This window comes from Chaetodon trifascialis, chromosome 7 (assembly GCF_039877785.1).
Source record: "Chaetodon trifascialis isolate fChaTrf1 chromosome 7, fChaTrf1.hap1, whole genome shotgun sequence".
Taxonomy (NCBI): Eukaryota; Metazoa; Chordata; class Actinopteri; order Chaetodontiformes; family Chaetodontidae; genus Chaetodon; species Chaetodon trifascialis.
In genome coordinates this window covers 1,262,316-1,284,530 of record NC_092062.1, presented here as the reverse complement: position 1 = coordinate 1,284,530, position 22,215 = coordinate 1,262,316, and the positions used below count along the sequence as shown (strand labels likewise).

Below are 22,215 nucleotides of genomic sequence, written 5' to 3'. Positions count from 1 at the left end.
TAATATTATGTATAACTACTGGCAGTGCTCTGCCCATTCACATTCCTTTACATTCTGGAGTGGAATTTGGAGTTTGACATGTACACTGAAGTGATGAGCCTAGATAATGGACAAACAACCAGCACATTCTTGTCCTTCAACAGAACAACTGGCCATCACCAGGAGGAGGGTCCATCAACTTCCTTAGGGCAGCTTGACACAGTCAGATTTTTGGTCAATACCATGTTAAATCTGTATGTAGAACTGTAGGATTTAAATGTCATCCATAAGTTTCCCAGTTACCAGGGAAGGAGTTGTATAGAGTCCACTTCATGAAGAGTATAGAGAAAAGTGAAAAGGAAATGGTCTATCTGGATCGCCAGATTAGAAAAACAGACCTTGAAATTCTATTACTGGGATGCCAGTTGAGGTGGATGCACTTCACAGGTGAAATATGTTAATGGATGGAACTATATTACAAATCCTAACTGCTGCTTTTGTACTTAGAGGGAATAAAGAAGATCAAACCATGTGTGAATTTGTCATTATTTGACTGTTTTAATCAAAAGTAGTTTCTGCTGTTTAGGTCCTTTACAGCCCTTCCATCCTGCATGTCTGCAGGGTGGATGGGATGGTTATCCTCAGGGTCATTCATTTGTACAGCAGGGTGTTGCTCTCCTCTAACAGTTGCAATATTATGGAGAACAACACATGCCACAATGATGTCACATGCCCTCTCTGGGGTGACCCTGAGCTTACGCAGGCACTGGAACCAGGATTTGAGTATGCCTATGGCCATCTCTACCTGGGCTCCAGTCCTGCAGTGGGCCACATTAAAACGTTGTTGGGGCCCTGGCTCAGGGTCAGGGTAAGGGGTCAACATAGTGGGCTGACATGAATAGCCTCGACCCCCCAGTAGGTAGCCATCAAACACTCCTGTAATTATAGAGGACACATTTGAGCGCATTTAAAAGGGAGACAAAGAACATTTGTACAAAGTTTTAGCTTCCTTACTGCGTGCAAATCTGTTGATCAGACTACACTCCCAGTTGATTTGGGAGTCATGTACAGAGCCAGGCCACTTGGCTTCTACATTCGTAATGATGTAAGCTGCATCACATATGATCTTCACAGTGCAGAGAATGACGTGGGTTACAGTGTATTGTAATGTATGCATTTTCATGTACATCATTTTTAAGATGGTAGGTCATAAACCTGGACATTAATGCTCTGAAAGGATTTTCTATTCACATAGTCCCCTTCATTTTCTGCAGGCGCAGTAACAGAAATTTGTGTCTCATCTATGCATCCTATCACATTTGGAAGCCCTGCAAAATGACAGCTAATTAAGCTACTGAACCCATTCTGAGGTCGCAGCAGAATGTATATCAGAATTTAAAATAAAAGAATATATGATTTCTACGTCAGTCACCAGTCACTACCATCATTGGTAACAGGTGTTTCAGTGCGAGGTTACTTTCCTCACAGCTCTACACACTGTTGCCTTTCCGAAGTGCTCTGCATCCTCAATATTGTACAAAAAACTACCATTTGCAAAAAGAAAAATGTAGCACTATGCATAAATTTTGTTGTGATGTGAGCACACGCGGTGTGTGAGGTTGGTGATGTATGGCCGGAGAATGTCATCGAGATAAATTCTACTGTTTGATGAAAAGTGGTAGCGTTTGAACAGATATTCCTCTGGAAATGACAGGACACCTAATCTCGGTCAGAAGATTTGCTCGCGACGTAAAGCGTTTCGAATCAGTTGGGCTTCGATATCAATCGGATTGGGAATGAACGGGCAATCCATGTCTACCAGCTTTCTTCATGTGGGAGGAGACAGGTAGAAACTCAGGGTTTCTTAAAGTAAACCTGCCAGCGAGCAGGTTATGATCACAGAGTCTGTTACCATGGTGACTGACTCAGAGTTTCAGTTATCTCTCTTTATGGAAGGGAAAACTCAGAGTTTCCCTCATCTCAGGGTTAACTTACTCTGAGTTTTCACATAACCCGCTTTCTGGAATACCCCCCTGGTCTCTTACATATACTGCACTGAAGGACACTGTTGCCACAAAGGATGATACTGGCTCCTGTGTTGTTTAAAGAATAAAGAAACTACTGCCCCTCCATCAGCACAGACAGTAAAGCATAAGAAGTACAGGCAGCTGTTTTCAGTGAAAGGTCTCGCTCTCTGCTTTGCTTTACATTTTTTTACTGATATCTTTGTTTTTTCTGCAAAAAGTTACAGAAAGTGGATCCTGGTTATTTATAAATCACTGGGACTTAAATTTCTGAAAGAAATAGAAGGTTACCAGAATATTTTTTTCCCTTATTACTTCTTCATTACGGTGCGAGCATGACCTCCAAACAGCACAAGATTCTTTGCTGCCTCTGTGACTGGAAACCTGGGATCAGGACAGAGACATGATGGCAACTGTGAGCAACTGACTGAGAGAATTGCACAGCTTGAAAATAAGATTGAAACACTGCATCAAATGTGTGAGAACGACAAAGTACAGTACAGACAATAGGGCATCCTGTCATGGACTTGGCTGACAGGCTGCCCAGAATGTGCCCTAGCACCACTGGATCATCTGTTGAGGTTCCCAAACCTGCCTTCCCTAATGACATTTCTTACTGGCACAGCACCGGCATTATACTCCAACTCCAGCCAGGACTTTGCCTCTAAGAAATCAAACCAGGTGGCATCAATGCTCATTCTACCACCCAAACTTTCATTGTAAAAGGTATGACCCACTGACTCTTAACAACGAACAGCAAATACTACAGTAACCATGTTGAGGCCAGGGAAACTAATCACACTACTACCATTAAGGCTGACCAAAATTACAAGAAATAGTCCTAAAACCACTTTGAGGCCCAGGGCCATTTGATAAACTGAGGGCGAGAAGTAGTATTGGTAACCTGATGAGACAGACGCCATCCTTATTGGAGACTCTATAACCAGGGGTGCAAGAATGGCAAAGACTGAAAATCTAACAATTGGTGACACTACTGTCCGACAGCTAACAAGGCTGTTACTAGTAATACTCTCTACACATCTACACAACAGGAAGCTCATAATTTATGTTGGACCGTCGCACATTCTACAAAGGAAAACTGGCTCTGAGGTCCTGAAAGATATTTTTGCCTGCTACTGGAGAACCCGAGTGACTGTAAGTCATAGCATGTATTCATATCAGGCCCCATTCCAACCTTGGGGAAAGGAATCGAATATTTCATCAGACTCTTTGCCCTGAAATCATGGCTGACAGTGGCATGCCCCAACTATGGGATAAATTTTATTGACAATTTCAATATCTTTTCGAACTGCAAAGACAACTTTAAACCTGATGGTATACAAACAAACATCACTGGCTGCAAACTGCTCAGCACCAATCAGTGCCATCTTCTTGGCATGCTGTACCAAAACAAGTATGCAAAGATAAGTGCCAAGGACAACGCACACGAGCAGACAGCCTGTATTTCTCCAGCCTCATCTGTTTCCCATCACCCCAGGCATTAAGAAAATGTCTCTGTCCCAGTCAGGGATCCAACGTCCCGCTTTCCGTCTTCATCACATTCTGCAGGGACCCAACATCCCCCCTCCGCACCTCCTCCACAACCATCCATCAAGGAGTTAGTTAAACCTGCCATGTTGAAGTGCAGTTAAATCAATGAACTATTAAATAACGGTAACAACAGACATCATCAGTCAGGTGGTTCAGAAATGAGACAGACCCCATGCCGCTTCCTTGAACACACCAGTGATTTTAAACAGCCAGTGGCATAGTCAGACACATCACAGACCATCTGGTACCTGTTCTTGGTAATCTTAATTTTGTCACCTCTCCACAAAATCCCTACAGTTGAAATATGGTGGTCATCAGACTGGAAAAGCACTATACAAATACAGTCCATTCATGAGATCAAAAATTAAAGAGAGTCATATTCCTAGATGCCTACAGCTGTAGTAAAACCCTTACTAAAGAAACTGTAGAGAAATTAAGTCACTAAACCCGTGGGTCTAATGTTTGCACTTGTTAATATAAAAAGGGACACCACCTTCCTCAGCTCAGAAGGATTTTATCTATTCTTTTCTTTGAATGCTGATTTAATAATAATAAAGGAATTAATTGGAGGTCAATCTCATCATCTGAAGCACAAACTCTCGAATCAGGGATCATCTATTTCCAGCTCAAAAGGACACCGTCTGATAAAGACTTAAATGAAAAGTATTATTAATTTGACACAATAATGAGAATGTATATGAATAATGGATAATACAACAAATAATATGGATTATATGATGGAACACAAATACCTGAATGAAGAAACTATGGCAAAATAATAGCTGAACGAGTTGGACAGTAGTAGTTTTGAGGAAAAATGGGGACACAAGCACAATGTTAATTTCTTGAATGAATGCCAATGCGAGTCTAATGAGAATTGAGATTGTTACAGCCTAAAATGCCTACTTTTCTGCCAGCGGCGCTCCTATGGTGGTTGGTCCCAAACTGAAAAGGAGGGGCCACAGGCTGTCCTTCGCAGCTCCCATCTGCACTGCGCTCTAACAGGGCGAACCAGTCGAACAGCGGTTGAGAGCCGATACTGGACAGAGATGCTTCAGGAGCTGGACGGCCTCCGGTGTTGGCAACAGATGAGGAGCGGCTCTTTCGGCTGCTATTTGACTCAGACAGATGAAGACTTCGGTCCAAAGACGGCCGAATGGCAAAACTTCGTTAAAAATAAAGTTGAAAACACTTCCGAAGGACAATCAAAAGTATCTGTAAAAATCTTCTTACGTGATTTGGCTTTAATGGTTAACGAAAAAAAGAGTTAGGCTTTAACTCTGAAAAAAAGTTCAGTCAGTAGACAAAGATTAAATTAACACGCCAAAAGGCGGGCAAAAGACAATAGACGAGCAAAAACTAAACAAAATTAAAATGCTGAAAAAGTGACGTGAGTAAAGAACAAGTAAAGACTGGTCTCGAACACTGAACTGAGACGACAGAGAGACAAAGAAGACGTCCAGTGAAGTGGAAGTCAAACAAAGAAGAAGTGAGCGCTTGACGTATGCTGCAGGGTGTGTTATTTCAGCGTTCTGAGGCATGTCTTGTGATGAACAGACCTTCATGATTTACAGGTGAACATTGTGATTTCATCTTATAGAGCGAAAACATTAACTAATGATTACGTGCGATGGACTCTGGCTTCTCACTATGGTCAATCACATATATTTGAAATGATCAATTTTTCAATGGCATTTCAACATTGTTCACAACATGCATCAGACACCTTTTGATGACTAATGACAACATTCTTCGATACTCATACTAACATATATGATAACTACTAGCATAACCAACTAATAGAACAAAGAAACAAAGAAAGGCAGATCATATATGCCGAACTGAGCACTACTAATTATAATTGCCTAATATCAAATATCCAGTTTAGGGAGTTTAGTGAGTTTAATGCTGTAGGAACATCCAAAGTTGAATCAAACATATAGATTGCATTATCCTCATATGATAGAAAAGAAAGCACACAGACACAGAAAATGGTCTGTGGACTTTAGGACTTTATTGATCCCACATTGGGGATATTTAGTTCTTACAGCAAGCAGGTTACAAAAAGCAGGCATAAGGGGTAAAAAAAAAATAAAAATAAATCTAAAAATAAATAAATAATAAAAATATAAAAGTTCACAAAAATACAGGGTAGAAAACAGCAACTATGTCTATATACATTTGTACAGGTTATTAAAAATTATGCTACAGGAATGTCTGATTTACAACTTGTCAGTGCTATCTGATTGATGGGGTCACTCTCAGGCCTGCAAACTGTCCATTCAGAAGTCTGGTGTGGAGCTGTAAAAAAAAAAAAAATTAAAAAATTAGCATCTCCATGAGGCAATCCTTTGTAGTTGATCGCAGTCCTCCTGAAGGAATGGGGGGAAGGAAAGCTTCAGGTCCGATATCACCCCCCACATTAGCGCCTTTCTGTAAATAGCCAAAATGATAATTAACTCCTTGCAGCTGGAACTGCAAAGGAGAGTCAGTTAGAGGGCAGTTCTGCTACAAAACCTAGCTCCCTGGATTGCATCCAAGGTTACACGTTTTGGTGTTATCTATATTTCAAAAATCTAAGATTCAAGTCTTTCAACAATTCAACAAGATGACAACTTAATTTTCCCACTTTTAGACAAAAGTCGACTCAATTAGTAGCAACACTGCTAAAGCCCTGGTTCACCATTTCCTTCAAGAACACTGCAATCCCCTGTTTGAGATTCAGCAGTGTTCCAACCACATTCCCCACATAGTGGGGAGGTAAAACATATTCCAGACTTCAGTGATGAGCGCCCTCAAACGTTAAATTCTCCAGCTGTTCTCTAGCATACTGACCCTCAGCCCTGTTACATATGAGATCTTAGAGATGTCAGAGGGAAAGTTTAGTGGTCTCTGACTGACTAACATCATGTTGCATTGGAGAAGGAAACCACAACATTTACCAAACTTCCAGAAAATGGCCCCAGGTCCATAGTGTGGGACTGTCTGACAACAGGCAGGGCCGAAGCTGAGGCTGCCTGGACTGAGGACTGTGCCTACGTTTACATGTAGCAGGGTTTTTTTGGAAAATGGATATTTTGGCCCCTCCATTTTCAAAAATAACATCATGCACACAACATCGTTCAAAAATGCTGTCGTTTACATGAACCCCGATAAATACCAATCTAGCGCCATCATAACTATGCCAAACCTATGGGCATGAGTGTAAACATAGGTCGCTCACATGACGTTAAGTATTTTCAGTCACATGTTGTGACATTTCGAAACCTAAAATGCCGTTTAACCCAGTTTACACGCTGACAAATAACCGGCGTTTTCAGAAATCTCCACTTTCCACTGGAGTTTTTAAAAATGATCGTTTTCCACCAAAAAAACCCTCCATTTGCCTTTAAACGAGAGGCCACACACTGTTTACACTGTCGCCTCACAGCTACAGTAGAAGGTCCCGGTTCGAATCCCGCTGTGGGCGCTGGTGGCATGTCCTCCACCATGCCTTCAGTGCCTGCTGCTCGAGGAAGGGGTCCTTTCTGTGTGGAGTTTGCATGTTCTCCCTGTGCTCACCTGGGTTATCCTCCATAAATATACCCCCACTGAAAACATGCAAGAAGATCACCACCTGACCAATGGTGACAATGAAGGAACTGGTCCTCGGGCGCCGGTTGGCTGGCAGCCCACCACTCCTGGTCTGCCACGGAGGAAGGATGACCAGAATGGATTAAAAGTGGAGAAAGAATTTCACAAATGCATGGCGTGTGCAGTTTCTCCCCCTATCTCTGCATGTTGTGAATGTAATGTGACTAATATAGGATTTCTTCTTCTTAAAAACCGCATGAAAACATATCATCGCTGTCCGATAAAAAGCACGTATCTCCAAAACTCGTTTTTTTCAGGAGCATGAAAAAAGTGTTTTACTCGTCAATTAACTTACAAATTAAACCCAAAACACAGTAATTAGACACACTTAGGACTCGAAATGAAAACCTATAGTTACACAGTGATTAGCAACCCGTTTAGTATTTTAATTGGATTTACGTGCATTGTTGTGAGTGACGTTGGACATACGTGTTTTTTAAATAATGCGTTCCAATGATGTCCGGTCATTTACGAGCCTTGAGTCTCCCGTTCATGTCCCACTAAATCCGTAAACTATTGATAGCAGGCTGTCCTACATTTCCACATAGCACATTACCCTAATCTAAGATTTTTTTGGTATTTCGTGTTGAAATCAGATTAGTCCATATAGGCGAAGAGTCATCTAATACTGTATTAACGCACATGCATCAGTCTGACTCGGGTCAAGGAAATCACAGAGTTTATCGTCTATCCCTTGCTTAAAACCTAAAGTTATTTACCCAAAGATATCATCTAAACCCCTGTCATTATTTCTCTGTTCCTGCGTAACACTGCACCACACAAATTACTGCAGAAACTTACCTTTCGGCCTGCGTGTATCGGTGGACTATTAAGATGCTTTGTTACAAGAAACGGTGCAGTGTTTCCTCCTGAACAGATACATTTGGCATGCATGCATCATGCAAGGACAACATTAGCCTAGCGTTAGATGCTGTAATAAGTCTGCCAAGTACTGACGGTATACAGTCTGTGTTCCCTGCTGAAAAAAGTCAGAGAAACCATTAGGCATATTCTATTGGTTTTTAATGGTTCCTGGTGGCTTTGTAATGGTTTCTAATGGTTTCTAATGGCTACTTGTGTTTTCCTAATGGTTCGGTTTGTTTCTCTAATGGAATTCTATTATCCCCTACACAAATCTACAGGACTTTAACTGGTCCCTACTAATGGTTCCTACAGGAGTCTTAATGTTACAGGAGTCTAATGGTTCCTACAGGAGTCTTAATGGTTCCTATAGGAGTCTAATGGTTCCTACAGAAGTCTAAATGTTTCCTACAGGCGTTTCTATACCAGTCTAATGGTCACTATACAGTGGTCTAGAGGTCACTACAGGGTGTAGTGGTCTCTAATGGTTCCTAATGTGATGGAGGAACACAGATGTTATAGCCTTCTTTGGCAATCGCCTCTGTGATTTCCAGTAGGTCTTTGTGTAGGCTATACTGTAAAAAAAAAAAAAAAAAAAAGTATTTTAAGTATTTTGACAATAATAACAAATACATTTATTTCTCTTTTTTTTTCAGAAAAAATACATAGTTTTATGTAAAATGACAGTAATTATCTGTAATTAAATATGTAGTTCGTTATATAACAGTTTATGTCCATATTAACATTTTAATGTTTTTCTCTGTAATTCTATCTATCTATCTATCTATCTATCTATCTATCTATCTATCTATCTATCTATCTATCTATCTATCTATCTATCTATCTATCTATCTATCTATCTATCTATCTATCTATCTATCTATGTGAATGTGATTGGTTAATGTGGCTGTCATCAAAGAAACTGGCCAATGACAACTGTGTACGTCTTCTTTTTGAAAACACGTAGGTTTGAATGGTTCGGCGCACAATCATCAGCGCTAGTCAGTTGGTCCACTAATAAGGCCGCCACGATTAGTCGATTAGTCACGACTGTGTCGACTATCAAAATCGTTGACGACTAATTTAGTAGTCGGCGCGTCGTTTATTTTTTTGAAGCTTTGTTTTTCTCGCAAACTGCCGCTGTACCCTCCGCTGCCTTGTCTCCCTGTCTGTCCTTGATGCACATGCGCAGTAATGGTAATAGGCGTCAGTCGTCATGTCACCGGAAGTTATGCCAGACCAGTATCATGTCTACCCGGTAACGGAGTTCTAAAGTTTGGGAGCATTCACAAAAGAAAAGATAAGCATGTGCAATGCAAAATCTGCAAGGCAGAACTTGCCTCCCATGGCAGTACGACGGCGATGCACGAGCATCTGAAAAGGAAGCACGTCGTTGTGGCTGGTTCAACTTCTGGCGACGAAGAGGGACAGTCGTCTCGTTAAGCTAACTGGCTACGTAAACACTGACTTATACTGATAGCTGTAAACGTTAACACTAACGACGACGATTTCATTAGCCTTACCACACATATGTGTTCGCTGTAACGTTATAACGGTGATATCGTGTTTGAATAAGAAATGTGGTAACGCTAATGTTTTCTATCGCTACGTTACAGTGCTTAAAAAAATACGTTCCTCTTCAATGGACGACTTTGTTAACAAGCCAGTGACATGCGCACCTCGGCAAGCACATGTCCTGACTGTGGACCACTAGTAGTGCATTATCTGGATTATTACCTGGATTATTTTACATCTGCTTGGCTTTTTTTTTATTTTGAGCGAATCTGAGTTGTGGAATTTAAACGGAGAACAAAAGGCTGGAGTACGGACACAGTGTACACACAGTGAACTTCACGGTTATAACTGTTATCCTGGAGATATCAGGTAAGAAAGCATTTCCCTGTTATTTTCTGTAAATTAATAACCTAACGCAATGTTTGTGTTCATTCTCTAACTCAGAATGGTGATGTTTTCAAACTGTTAGGCTAGCTAACTGTTAAGTAAATTAGCTAATGTTACAGGTAACAACGTTAACTAGCTTGTTGTCATGAATCATGGCGTTAATATCTGGAATGTGGTTTAGACGGAGGTTGACGTGTTTACAGGCAGCCAGTCTTTGTCATATCATTAACGTTATGTTACTAACATTGGTCGTTGCTGAGTTAACCTCATTTACTGCACAGGTATAATGTAACGTTGCTATTGATATTTATGCATTATTGATATGAGCAGCAAAGCACACGTAACATAATTTAGCGTTACAGCTGACGTAACGTTACTTTGCAGTGCTGTAAACCGTTAGCTTGTGTCCACACTTGGTCCAACACAAACTAGCCTTGTCTCCTGTTTGCTCAAAAGTTTTATATTTGAACGGTCTGGTTAAACGGACCTTCAAACTGAGATAACACCCGACGTTTTATGAGTAATCCAGCTGGGATTAAGCCCTCACTAACATCTGAATATCAGCGCTGCGTGTGATGATCGATCATTAAATGTCCAACGTGAGGGTCGACAGGTGACGTCATTCTGCATTATAATGAGCCATGTGCTTCTGTTTGTTTGAGAAACGATGGAAGATTCAATGATGGACAGATGAAGAAAGATACATTTGCATCAGAGCAGATTCATTTCATTCGATAAATATCCCTTTTTCATTTAGTTGTCTTTAGTTGTGAAATAATTCTACAGAGGCAACAACACTTGCAGATGATGATCATTGTCTTTCATGGAGGACAGCTTGCCTGTCAGGTGGAGGAGTTGGGGAAGAGGAGGATGACAGGCAAGATGACAGATAAACTGTCCTCCATGACAGACAATGACTCCCACCCCCTCCAACACACACTCACTGCACTGAGGAGCTCCATCAGTTATAGGATGCTACATCCAAAGTGTGTGAAGGAGCGGTATCGCAGGTCATTCCTTCCTCCAGCTGTCAGGCCGCACAATAATAACTGCTCAAAGTAATCTGATAATTTACCTGAAAATCATCTGTAAATTACCTGTGCAATAATCTGGGAAATCATTTGTGCAATAATCTGTGCAATCCATCCTGTACAACAGTATGCAAATACAATTTATAATTTAAAATAATGTTTATTTTTATTACACTCTTTTGTATATACTTGCTGTTTTTTATCTAATCTATCTTTTACTGGTGCTGCTGTAAATTGGAATTTCCCCTTGCGGGACTAATAAAGGTATATTGAATTGGATTGAATGTTATTCAATCAGGGCTTTACAGGAGCTACAGATTGCATTTGTTTCATTCCTTTTTCAGAGCTCAGATGATATTTTCTGCTGTCGACATGTAAATACCATTTTAATGAATATAAAAAATAGATGCTATTGAATACAGGTGCTGGTCATAAAATTAGAAGGCAGTTCTGGATCTCAGCAGATGCTGCATTTTCCCTTTTGCAAAGACAGAGAGGACAGAGACAGGACAGATCATGTTTATCAAATTTCTTTGTTCTACTAAATTCTCAACTAGTTAAAGATAGGGTATGTGATCATACAGGTGCTGGTCATAAAATTAGAATATCATGGAAAAGTTTATTTATTTCACTAATTCCATTCAAAAAGTGAAACTTGTATATTATATTCATTCATTTCACACAGACTGATATATTTCAAATGTTTAGTTCTTTAATTTTGATGATTTTAAACTAGCAACTAATGAAAATCCGAATTTCAGTATCTCAGAAAACTAGAATATCACTTAAGACTGATACAAAAAAAGGATTTCTAAAAATGTTGTCCAACTGAAAAGTATAAACATGAAAAGTATGAGCATGTACAGCACTCAATACTTAGTTGGGGCTCCTTTTGCCTGAATTACTGCAGCAATGCGGCGTGGCATGGAGTCGATCAGGTGTTATGAGAGCCCAGGTTGCTTTGATGGTGGCCTTCAGCTCTTCTGCATTGTTGAGTCTGGCATCTTGCATCTTCCTCTTCACAATACCCCATAGATTTTCTATGGGGTTAAGGTCAGGGGAGTTTGCTAGCCAATCAAGAACAGGGATACCATGGTCCTTAAACCAGGTATTGGTAGCTTTGGCACTGTGAGCAGGTGCCAAGTCCTGTTGAAAAATGAAATCTGCATCTCCATAAAGTTGGTCAGCAGCAGGAAGCATGAAGTGCTCCAAAACTTCCTGATAGACAGCTGCATTGACCTTGGACCTAAGGAAACACAGTGGACCAACACCAGCAGATGACATGGCACCCCAAACCATCACTGACTGTGGAAACTTGACACTACGACCTCAGGCAACATGGATTCTGTGCCTCTCCTCTCTTCCTCCAGACTCTGGGACCTTGATTACCAAAGGACATACAAAATTTACTTTCATCCGAGAACATGACTTTGGACCACTCAGCAGCAGTCCAGTCCTTTTTGTCTTTAGCCCAGGTGAGACGCTTCTGACGCTGTCTCTTGTTCAAGAGTGGCTTGACACAAGGAATGCAACAGCTGAAACCCATGTCTTGCATACGTCTGTGAGTGGTGGTTCTTGAAGCACTGACTCCAGCTGCTGTCCACTCTTTGTGAATCTCCCCCGCAGTTTTGAATGGGTTTTGTCTCACTATCCTCTCCAGGGTGCTGTTATCCCTATTGCTTGTACACTTTTTTTCTACCACATCTTTTCCTTCCCTTTGCCTTTCTACTAATGTGCTTGGACACAGAGCTCTGTGAACATCCAGCCTCTTTAGCAATGACCTTTTGGGAATGTCAATGATCGTCTTTTGGACAACTGTCAGGTCAGCAGTCTTCCCCATGATTGTGTAGCTTACAGAACTAGACTGAGAGACCATTTAAAGGCCTTTGCAGGTGTTTGGAGTTAATTAGCTTATTAGAGTGTGGCACCAGATATCTTCAATATTGACCTTTTCCACAATATTCTAATTTTCTGAGATACTCAATTGGGGGTTTTCATTAGTTGTCAGGTATAATCATCAATATTAAAAGAAGTAAATACTTGAAATATGTCAGTCTGTGTGAAATGAATGTATACATTATACAAGTTTCACTTTTTGAATGGAATTACTGAAAAAAAATCAACTTTTCCATGATATTCTAATTTTATGACCAGCACCTGTATGATCACATACCCTATCTTTAACTAGTTGAGAATTTAGTAGAACAAAGAAATTTGATAAACATGATCTGTCCTGTCTCTGTCCTCTCTGTCTTTGCAAAAGGGAAAATGCAGCATCTGCTGAGATCCAGAACTGCCTTGGGAGTTGCTGTGATGTATTTTTGGGTTGTTGGTTTCAGCAACTCCACTTCAGGCCTTCATTCAACCTGCAGGTAGCACCCTTTTGTATTCTCACTCACACCCAAACACATATTGACACATGATATGATTCAGTTACTCAGTGGTGTGAAATATTTTCGGTTTGATCTGAACTTTGGTGTGTGTGGGTTAGATGGCAGATAACATGTGATTGTGATTAAATATTCATCCATCCATCCATTTTCTGTACTGCCTATCCCTTTCGGGGTTGCAGGTTGATCGCAGGGCAACGTATACAGCAACATATACAGACAAACATTCACTCTCACAGTCACACCTAAAGGCAATCCAAGAGTAACCAGTTAACCTAATGAGCATGTTTTTGGTCTGTGGGAGGAAGCCAAAGTGCCCGGAGATTGATTAGTGGGAATGATTATTTTTACATCATAATGATATGACATTTGTTGGCATCTGTACCCAACTGACATATTTTCTAACATCTGGAAACAAGATTTGTAGGCCGGAGCATCTCTGCATCATTTTTGTCACACATTTGACTGTAATGTCATCAATCAAAAAATTGCAGCTTCTGCAGTTTGAATTTTGCACTTGGCTATATTGCGACTTTGATAAGATTTTTATCAATTGTGTAGCCCTACCCCTAGTCGCCCAATGCTGTGCATCAGTGTGTATGTGTGTGTGAATGATTAGGTGATTATGTTTATTGCTGAACATTTTTTACATTCCCATTTCCAACACTGATAACTGCTAATGATGAGAAACTTGCTTGTGTTTCTTTAGATCAAGCACTTGAACAAGGCTTACAGGGGAAAACAGGCACCCAGCAGAGAGACAAGTCCACCATTAGTAAGTATCAACTGCAGTATATAAGACAAGATATTAATCAATTATTAGTATAGTCAATATAATCCACTGTCCTTTACATTGTGACTGAGATCTGTATGTGGAGGCAAATCTGTAAGGCTGAAAGGCTGAAAAAAAAAAGTCCAAAAAAGTATTTAGCTGGAAGAGCTGGAAATACAGACAAGTCATCAGGTACAACTCACATAGGCCTCTCAATTGGCTGTCTTTTGCTACACTTCTGCCATGGTAGATCTGCAAATTAAATGCAAATTGAAATCCTACTAGGACTTTTCAGTGAATCATACTGTGTCCTTTTTCCCTCCCCCACCCCCAGATGCACCAAAGATCCAGCTGATTACTGGCAATTTGGAGGAGGATTCTTCTTTAACTGCTACGTTGCATTGTCACTTCTGGTACAGATTCATTGACCTTTTTTTGTAGTATGTTTTGATTTGACTCAATAACACACTGTATAGTGGGGGTTCTGAATTAAGACTGTAATGCTTGTCCACAAAAATTATCAGAACTATGGTATGCAGAGCCCCCAAGGGCAGCTCTTCACCTGTTTCAAAGGTGAAATCATGACCTCAAGTGATAGTACTGCTAACAGACAAGATAGACACATGGAGAAATACAATTTTTAGTTTTTAAGTTCCAGTTCCTTGAATAAGTGGTTGATATTGTCAATTTACATCTGAATACATCAAATAAAGGAGTTGTAGAATAAACAGTGGTGTACATTTTATTTGTTATTAAGTTTCCAACCCCACTTTAATTGAAACAGTGAAAATCTTTAGATGGATCTATTCTGTATCTCCTAAGTATGTTTTCAGTTGAGGATATTTAACAGTAACCTTTAACAGGATATTTTAGTCCTAATTTCTGTTGCAGCAGTAGGTTTCTTATTGCTTCTAAGTAGGTTTCTCAATTTGTTTTTCTAATTTTTTTTGAGATCCTAATCGGACCTGTGTTCTAATGGTTTTATCTCATAATGGAACCAGTAGCTTTCTAATGGTATTACATTCTAATGAGACCAGTAGGTTCCTAATGGTTTTACATCCTAATGGGACCATTAGGTCTCTGATGGTTTTATATCCTAACAGTACCATTAGGTTTCCAATGGTTTTACATCCTAATGGTCCCATTAGGTCTCTGGTGGTTTTATATCCTAACAGTACCATTAGGTTCCTAATGGTTTTACATCCTAATGGGACCATTAGGTCTCTGATGGTTTTATATCCTAACAGTACCATTAGGTTTCCAATGGTTTTACATCCTAATGGTCCCATTAGGTCTCTGGTGGTTTTATATCCTAACAGTACCATTAGGTTTCTAATGGTTTTACATCCTAATGGTCCCATTAGGTCTCTGATGGTTTTATATCCTAACAGTACCATTAGGTTTCTAATGGGTTTACATCCTAATGGTCCCATTAGGTCTCTGATGGTTTTATATCCTAATGGTACCATTAAGTTCCTAATGGTTTTACATCCAAATGGGACCAGTAGGTTCCTAATGGTTTCTTCTAATGGGGTTCCAATTCCCATTAGACCATTAGAATCCTAATGGTTCCTAATGGTTTAACATCCTAATGGTACCATTAGGTTCCTAATGGTTTTACATCCTAATGGGACCAGTAGGTTCCTAATGGTTTCTTCTAATGGTTCCTAATGGGGTTCCAATTCCCATTAGACCATTAGTAACCTAATGGTTCCTAATGGTTTTTTAAATGGTATTCTACTAGATTTTTCAGCAGGGTTTACGGACATGACAAATCATCTGATATACAGGCTAAGGTTAGCTAGCGGTTAGCCCTCAAGATTGAGTTGTACAGAACGAAAATATGTGAAATACTACGTGCAAATGACAATCGTGAATGTCTGTTAACTAGTCGAAAACTTGAACACAGTTGTCATACAATAGATTGACATACGCGCATACGGGAGATACGCGCATTGATGGACACTTCTGACACCCAATGGAGATACGTGTTAAATATATGATGTAATAAAACGTCTTTCCATTGGTCACTTGGATCCCCAATGCTACCTGTTGCTGGGGGAGAATGTGAATATTCCTTAGCCAATGGAAAGTCAAAATCGTTAAAAGTGGAGATACGTGTTTTTTATCGGACAACGACGATATGCGTTTCCCTTAAGTGTAAACGTAGGCTGTGTGGGGAGCTGTGTGATCGTTGGAGAGGGGGCTTGATTGGAAGAAGAGGGATTGCATTGTGAGTTCATATGGTTCCATATGGCTTGTTGCTGGGCATGAAATGACTCCAAATGTTGTACAGTTTGCCCCAACAACCATCCTTGGTGGGGCAGGGCTTGTTGTATATTCACAATCTCTCTGTTTGAGCTGGCTGGGTCCGTGTTGGTAGAGTTGTGCCTTTAGGTTTCAGAGTATATAGCACCCAAAATACCATGCTCAAACAGAAGACAGGAGACTGATGAGTGGTCAACAGTTTAATGGATATTGAAAGATTGTGTAATGAGTGAATCTAGACTAGGCAGAGAATCCAGAGTGACTGAGTCCAGGAAGTGACAGATCAAATTTCTTCAGTGAGAGCACACTGGCAGGGCGCAGATGAGGACAAGGTTAGGATTTGGCACCTGAGCACGGACACAGAAAAGGGAAGGTCAGGAAGGTAGGTAGACGAAGCAAAAGAGACAAAAAAGTATGTAGCGATTTTCTTGGTCTAGGTCGTTACCACAAAGGAAAGCAGATGATTTGACGAATACTGGCTGAAACCACATAAAATGTGCAGGCAGGTGAGTCTTGATTGCTTGACTGACCACTGCTGTGCTCAGGAAGAGGAGAGGCTGACCCCACATGTCGGCCACACCCTGCAATGACAGACTCAGACAAGACACACGGGAGAGGCAGACAGGAGACAAAAGGAGAGGCAAAACACAGGAGCACAAAGGGGAAAGGAGGAGACTGCAGATCTCCACAGGTGCTCTACAAATAAAGTTCATTATTAGTATTAGTATTTTTATTATTAAAAATCCCCTGTATACTAGCTGCTTATCAGCAAACACCAGACAGACACTGTTAGAGGCTAGCTGGTACACATAGTGGAGCATTTGGCAGCTTAAGCCAAATAATTCCCTCAGGAGACCAAAAACAGAGCTAAAAGGGGGTGAGTATTGGATTTACATTCCTCAGATGGACACAAACATGACCCAAAAGAATGCTAATGTTGGTCTGTGTCTGCTAGATGTGTAAATAGGTAACTGTTTGCTAATGCATTTACGGCTCTATTAGATATTATTTTAGGAATTTGTGTCACTCAGCTTGTTGTAGCTTTTCTTCCTCTTAGTGACAAAAAGCTTTTACAGTTGTTTTACAATGGTTAGTTCCTTTGTAACATGAAAAATCTTCAGCCTGTGGGACCCACCACTGCTTCATTCAGAGATTTAACCACAAAATTACTTTCTGTTGTTTTTTTTATAAACAGAGTACAAATACAGCAACTAAGGCCAGTTGCCATGTTTAAAGCTGAAGTAGGTAAGATAGGGAAGAGAGCAGACAGCCTGAAAATTTGAACCAACAGGAGTTCCAAGTCACTCCCCCTCCCTCTCCACTACACTCATGCCCTGCCTCCAAGCCCCTCCTCCCTGCGGCATCTGCACGGCTGCCATGACAACCAGTAACATTAGCCTTAGCATCGGAAATAAACTATCTCTGCCCAGCCGCTACATCACAGTTGCTAACATTCCGTACACACTGCGAAATGTTACTGTAACAATCACCATATTAGCTTTCTGGTTATTTGTTGTCAGCCGTATATGCTGTTGTTGGCAGCAGCGGTATGGGCAATTTCTCCTTTGCGGGTGGCTGTTGCTCTGCCATAGCTTTCACTAGCCTCCTGACGCCGCTCACAGAGCTGTTTGTTTGAGCGGCAGCCAGCAGCATGAGCGGAGTGAGGGGGCGGTTCGCAGCGTGTGTGAGTAGTGATTGACAGATGTCAGACACTACCTCAGATGCTCCTCTGGCTGTGGTCGGGCGAGGTGGATTCTTGCAAATCGCAGTAAGAGCAGTAGGTGGGACCAATGGAGCTGTTTTTTTCACAGATTACATGTTTCATGTACTGCTGTCTGGGCATAGGGACAGTTTTAGCAAATATGACAAAAATTACTTTTATACAAGTTACCTACTGCAGCTTTAATTTATATGAATTCAAAGCCTTTTCTAGAGGTATCCAAAAGTAGTCATCAGAAATCCAGTGTTCTTCATCTCCTCAGTGCTGTTTTATTTTTCTGTCTTTTTGTTTTCTGCAAGCACAAATACCATTTTGCACATTCAATTTTGTTGTGAGCAACATTCTGAAAGCCTTGTGATGTACTGTGGTTGTGTGTGTGTGTGTGTGTGTGTGTGTGTGTGTGTGTGTGTGTGTGTGTAACCCCCAGGTGGTGGAGGACTGCTACAACATCCTGAAGGAATACGGCTTCCGCTTTGTAAGGAGGGGGCCCATCTTTGTGAAGGGGAAAGGGGAGCTGCTCACATATTTTCTGAAGGGTAGAGACAAACAAGGCTCATTTATTAATGGCTCGTCTGTCACATTGCCTCACCAGGTGGTGGACAGCTAAGGACCACACTCACAGACACACACAAACACACATGCACACACACACACTACACTACACTACACTATACTGCACTACACAGTAGTCACATCTGGTGTGTGATGTGTAATGAATGCAGAGGGCAGAGGAGAGAGCTTTTGGCTGAAAAATTATCTGGAAGCTATGCAGCACACTTCATACATACCTAACACACCACTCATTACTGAGCACACGCACATGTTCATTGTTCATGAAAAGATATATAGCACTGAAGACTGTGTTAAAGTTTAACTGTCATGTTCAAGTTGAACCACGGAACCCCAAACATGAATAATGATAATTTGAATGATCTGAAAAATGTGTGTGAAACAAAAGAGAGGAGCATCAGACACAGATACAGACTCTTAGAAGATTAAAACAGTACAAATGAAAATAATGAGACTATATAAAGGCAAGTCTAGACAGGATAGGCTGGCAGCAGCAAAGTCAGGGTCAAGAGTCATCATGCCATGTGGTTGAGTGAGGCCACATTTTTTTCTTCTTGTTTATGCACATCTGCTCATAAATACTTGATTTTTTTTTTTTTCTTTCTTTAAAGCGCTTTCTTGCAATAGAAACCCTTGATTTGCACCATAATGAATCATGTGTCTTGGCCCATGACATGATCCTGCTAACTAACAAACAGAGGGGGTATGACATGCAACAAAGCTCCCCAGCTGGACTCAAACCAAGGATATTGTGGGTATGTGGTATCCTCTATGACTATTCAGCTATCAAACCACCCCATATCATATTCAGTTTCTTTTTTTTGTTACTTTATTTTTTTCCAGATTGTTGCTTATGCATACACAATTCACACTTTACAAGTATAACAAGAAAACAAACACTCAAACATATAAGAACACTGGAACAGGGGGGCACATACAAACTAGTGAGGGCATTGGTATCAATGGTGTCACAGTCAATTGACAAAGCATTTCAAGTATGCATCAAGATAGGTTGTTTCTCTTTTGAATATAGCTGTCCCACTTTCTCCAAAGTGCTTCTCCCTTGTCCTTTTTAAGTCTCAGACTAAAAGTTAGCTGTTCCATACTTTGGATAGTGTCAATTATGTTTAGCCATTCTTTAAGGGTGGGCAGGTCTTTTTGAAGCCAACGTTGTGTTATGGCCTTTTTACTTGCTGCCATGAAGACTTTCAAAAGATATCTGTCCGCCCTAGATGTCTCCAGGTCTATGTTCCCCAGATAAAAAGACAAACAGGAGAATTCAGTGTCATAGCCCAGGACTTCTCTGGTTACTTTGTGAACCCCATCCCAAAAAGGTCCGAGGGCGGGGCAGCCCCAGAATATGTGTACGTGGTCTGCTATGGAGTGGCTACATTCTCTCCAGCACTTGGGTGGGAGTCCAGTCTGTTTGGACTTTCGTTTTGGTGTTATAAAAAATCTGACACAATTTTTCCAAGAAAAGTCCCTCCATTGTTGTGAGGCTGTAGTAGTAATTTGTGTGTTGATAATATTAGTCCATTTCTCTGAGGCGATAACAATTCCCATTTTCTCTTTACGTAATTTGTCATATGGCCTCATAGTTCGACTATGTGCCTGTATAGTTCACCAATAATTCTCTTTTGAGTTATAAGCTCTGGTAAACATCTGGGTAATACCTGATACATTATTTGGCAAGGATCCTTTAACATTCTTGTGAAAATATTGCCGGAGTTGTAAATACCTATAGAAATCGTGTCGGCCTAGACCATATCTCTCCGACATAGTTTTAAAATCTTTGAATTCCTGATTGTCAACCAACAGACAGAGCACTGTAACTCCCTTGCTCACCCATTGGGCAAAGCTATTATCATTCATAGCCGGCCCAAAGCTCGGGTCACAAGCTGGCCACAATAACAATCGAGTTTCTCCCAGTTTCAACCACATTCATTTTCATTTACAAAACAGATAGAGTTTTTTCACTGACTTAAATGAAGATTGTGTTTTAAATTCAACATTTCAAACTGATGTCATTTCAACACAATGATGGGCTTTATCTCTTTCCAGAAATGTCTCTCAGATAAAAACAGAACATTGTTAACACACTGACTGACAGGCTGACACACACACACACACACACACACACACACACACACACACACACACACACACACACACACACACACACACACACACACACACACACACACGCACTAACTATCCTGCAAACATAGCAATTTTGATGCCATTTCCTCAGCACAGTAACACTGTGGCATTTGGATGCCCAGACTAAGTTGCTGTCAGTTACAAAATACTTCCATGTATGGAAAAGCAGAAACCTGATTGATGAGGAAGGGGATATCAAAGTGGACCAAGGATAGACAATGCAGACCGATCTGCTACCTGCTGTTGCTCATGGGTGTATATAAGAGTGTGTGCATTAGTCATAATGTGTTTTTCCACAGTTGAAGCATTCTTTCTCTTTGATTCTGGTCTGGGAGTTACTGTGTTCTCCTCTTTGCTCCTCAAGCTCCTGCAGAACACTACACTGCCTGCTTTTGGATGTTTGTTTCCCTCGGAGCTGTGTTGAACATGAAGGATATCAGATGCATTTTTAGGAAAGGGACTGGTGACAGTGTCCAAAGGTCTCTGTGGTAGAAATATTTTTGACACTGTGGATTGATGGAAGTGCCTATCACTGCTGTAATCGCAATGTTTTCATTTAGTTGAAGAATTACATGGTCCTCTACAGGCAGGGAAAATTCTACAAGTCCTTTCACGTTGCTGTGAAAGGATAATTCCAATTTATTACAACTTGGTTTTTATTTTTGTATCTCAAACAGGTTAGTCTCCGGCTGGTCTCCAGATATAATGGTTTAAATAATCTGACTGAAGTGTTGGTTTGTATCCACCCTATCTGATTGTCTGACTGCCCATATTTCTTGACCTATTTTAGTGATGTTACCGTGACAAATTATCTTAGCGATTTACTTGTACAGTGTACTGTGTGTACAGTGTCACACAGTGTGTACAGAGAAATAAACTGAAAATTTCCTTTCAATCCGTGGTGGTTGTGGAAAAAGAAAGCTGTAACAAAAGAATTTTAAGTAAATGTTACATTACATGATGTGAAATTACGACTGCAACAAAAAGATAAGGTTGATAAAGTCCAGGATAAAGTTGAACTTATTGCAGCCTTGTTGTTTGCACAAGATTTGCATTGATCCCACGTACACCTGGTATTTACATGCAATTTGTATCTGGATCGTGATATCTGATTATGAAGGTATTTGCATTTACACCTGGAATTCATGTGTGCTCCCATTATCTCATCACTGCCTACATTGTGGTCGAATCTCAACACTCATTTTAGGTAGGTGAGCCAGCCAACTTTCTGTAGCAAATTTATAGTCTGTTTTTGAGAGTGCTGTGCACCCAAGATGCTGTTAAGCAGTGCTTTCCATCTTTCTTCATGAACAACTGTCACCAATTTTGAAGTAACAAAACTACCTGTAGCTTT

General features: G+C 40.6%; 1 protein-coding gene across 2 annotated transcripts in view; it reads left to right on the top strand.

Moving 5' to 3' along the window:
- Positions 1-19,122, top strand: part of adcy3a (adenylate cyclase 3a) — a 114,937-nt gene extending 95,815 nt beyond the window's left edge. Inside the window, exon 21 of one of the 2 annotated variants that reach the window (XM_070966164.1) lies at positions 18,559-19,122. In XM_070966164.1, the coding sequence (XP_070822265.1) occupies positions 18,559-18,738 (180 nt within the window). In that variant the 3' untranslated portion in view covers positions 18,739-19,122. The remainder of the gene's footprint in view (positions 1-18,558) is intronic. The other variant, XM_070966165.1, reaches the window with a different exon arrangement.
- The last annotated feature ends 3,093 nt before the right edge of the window (positions 19,123-22,215 follow it).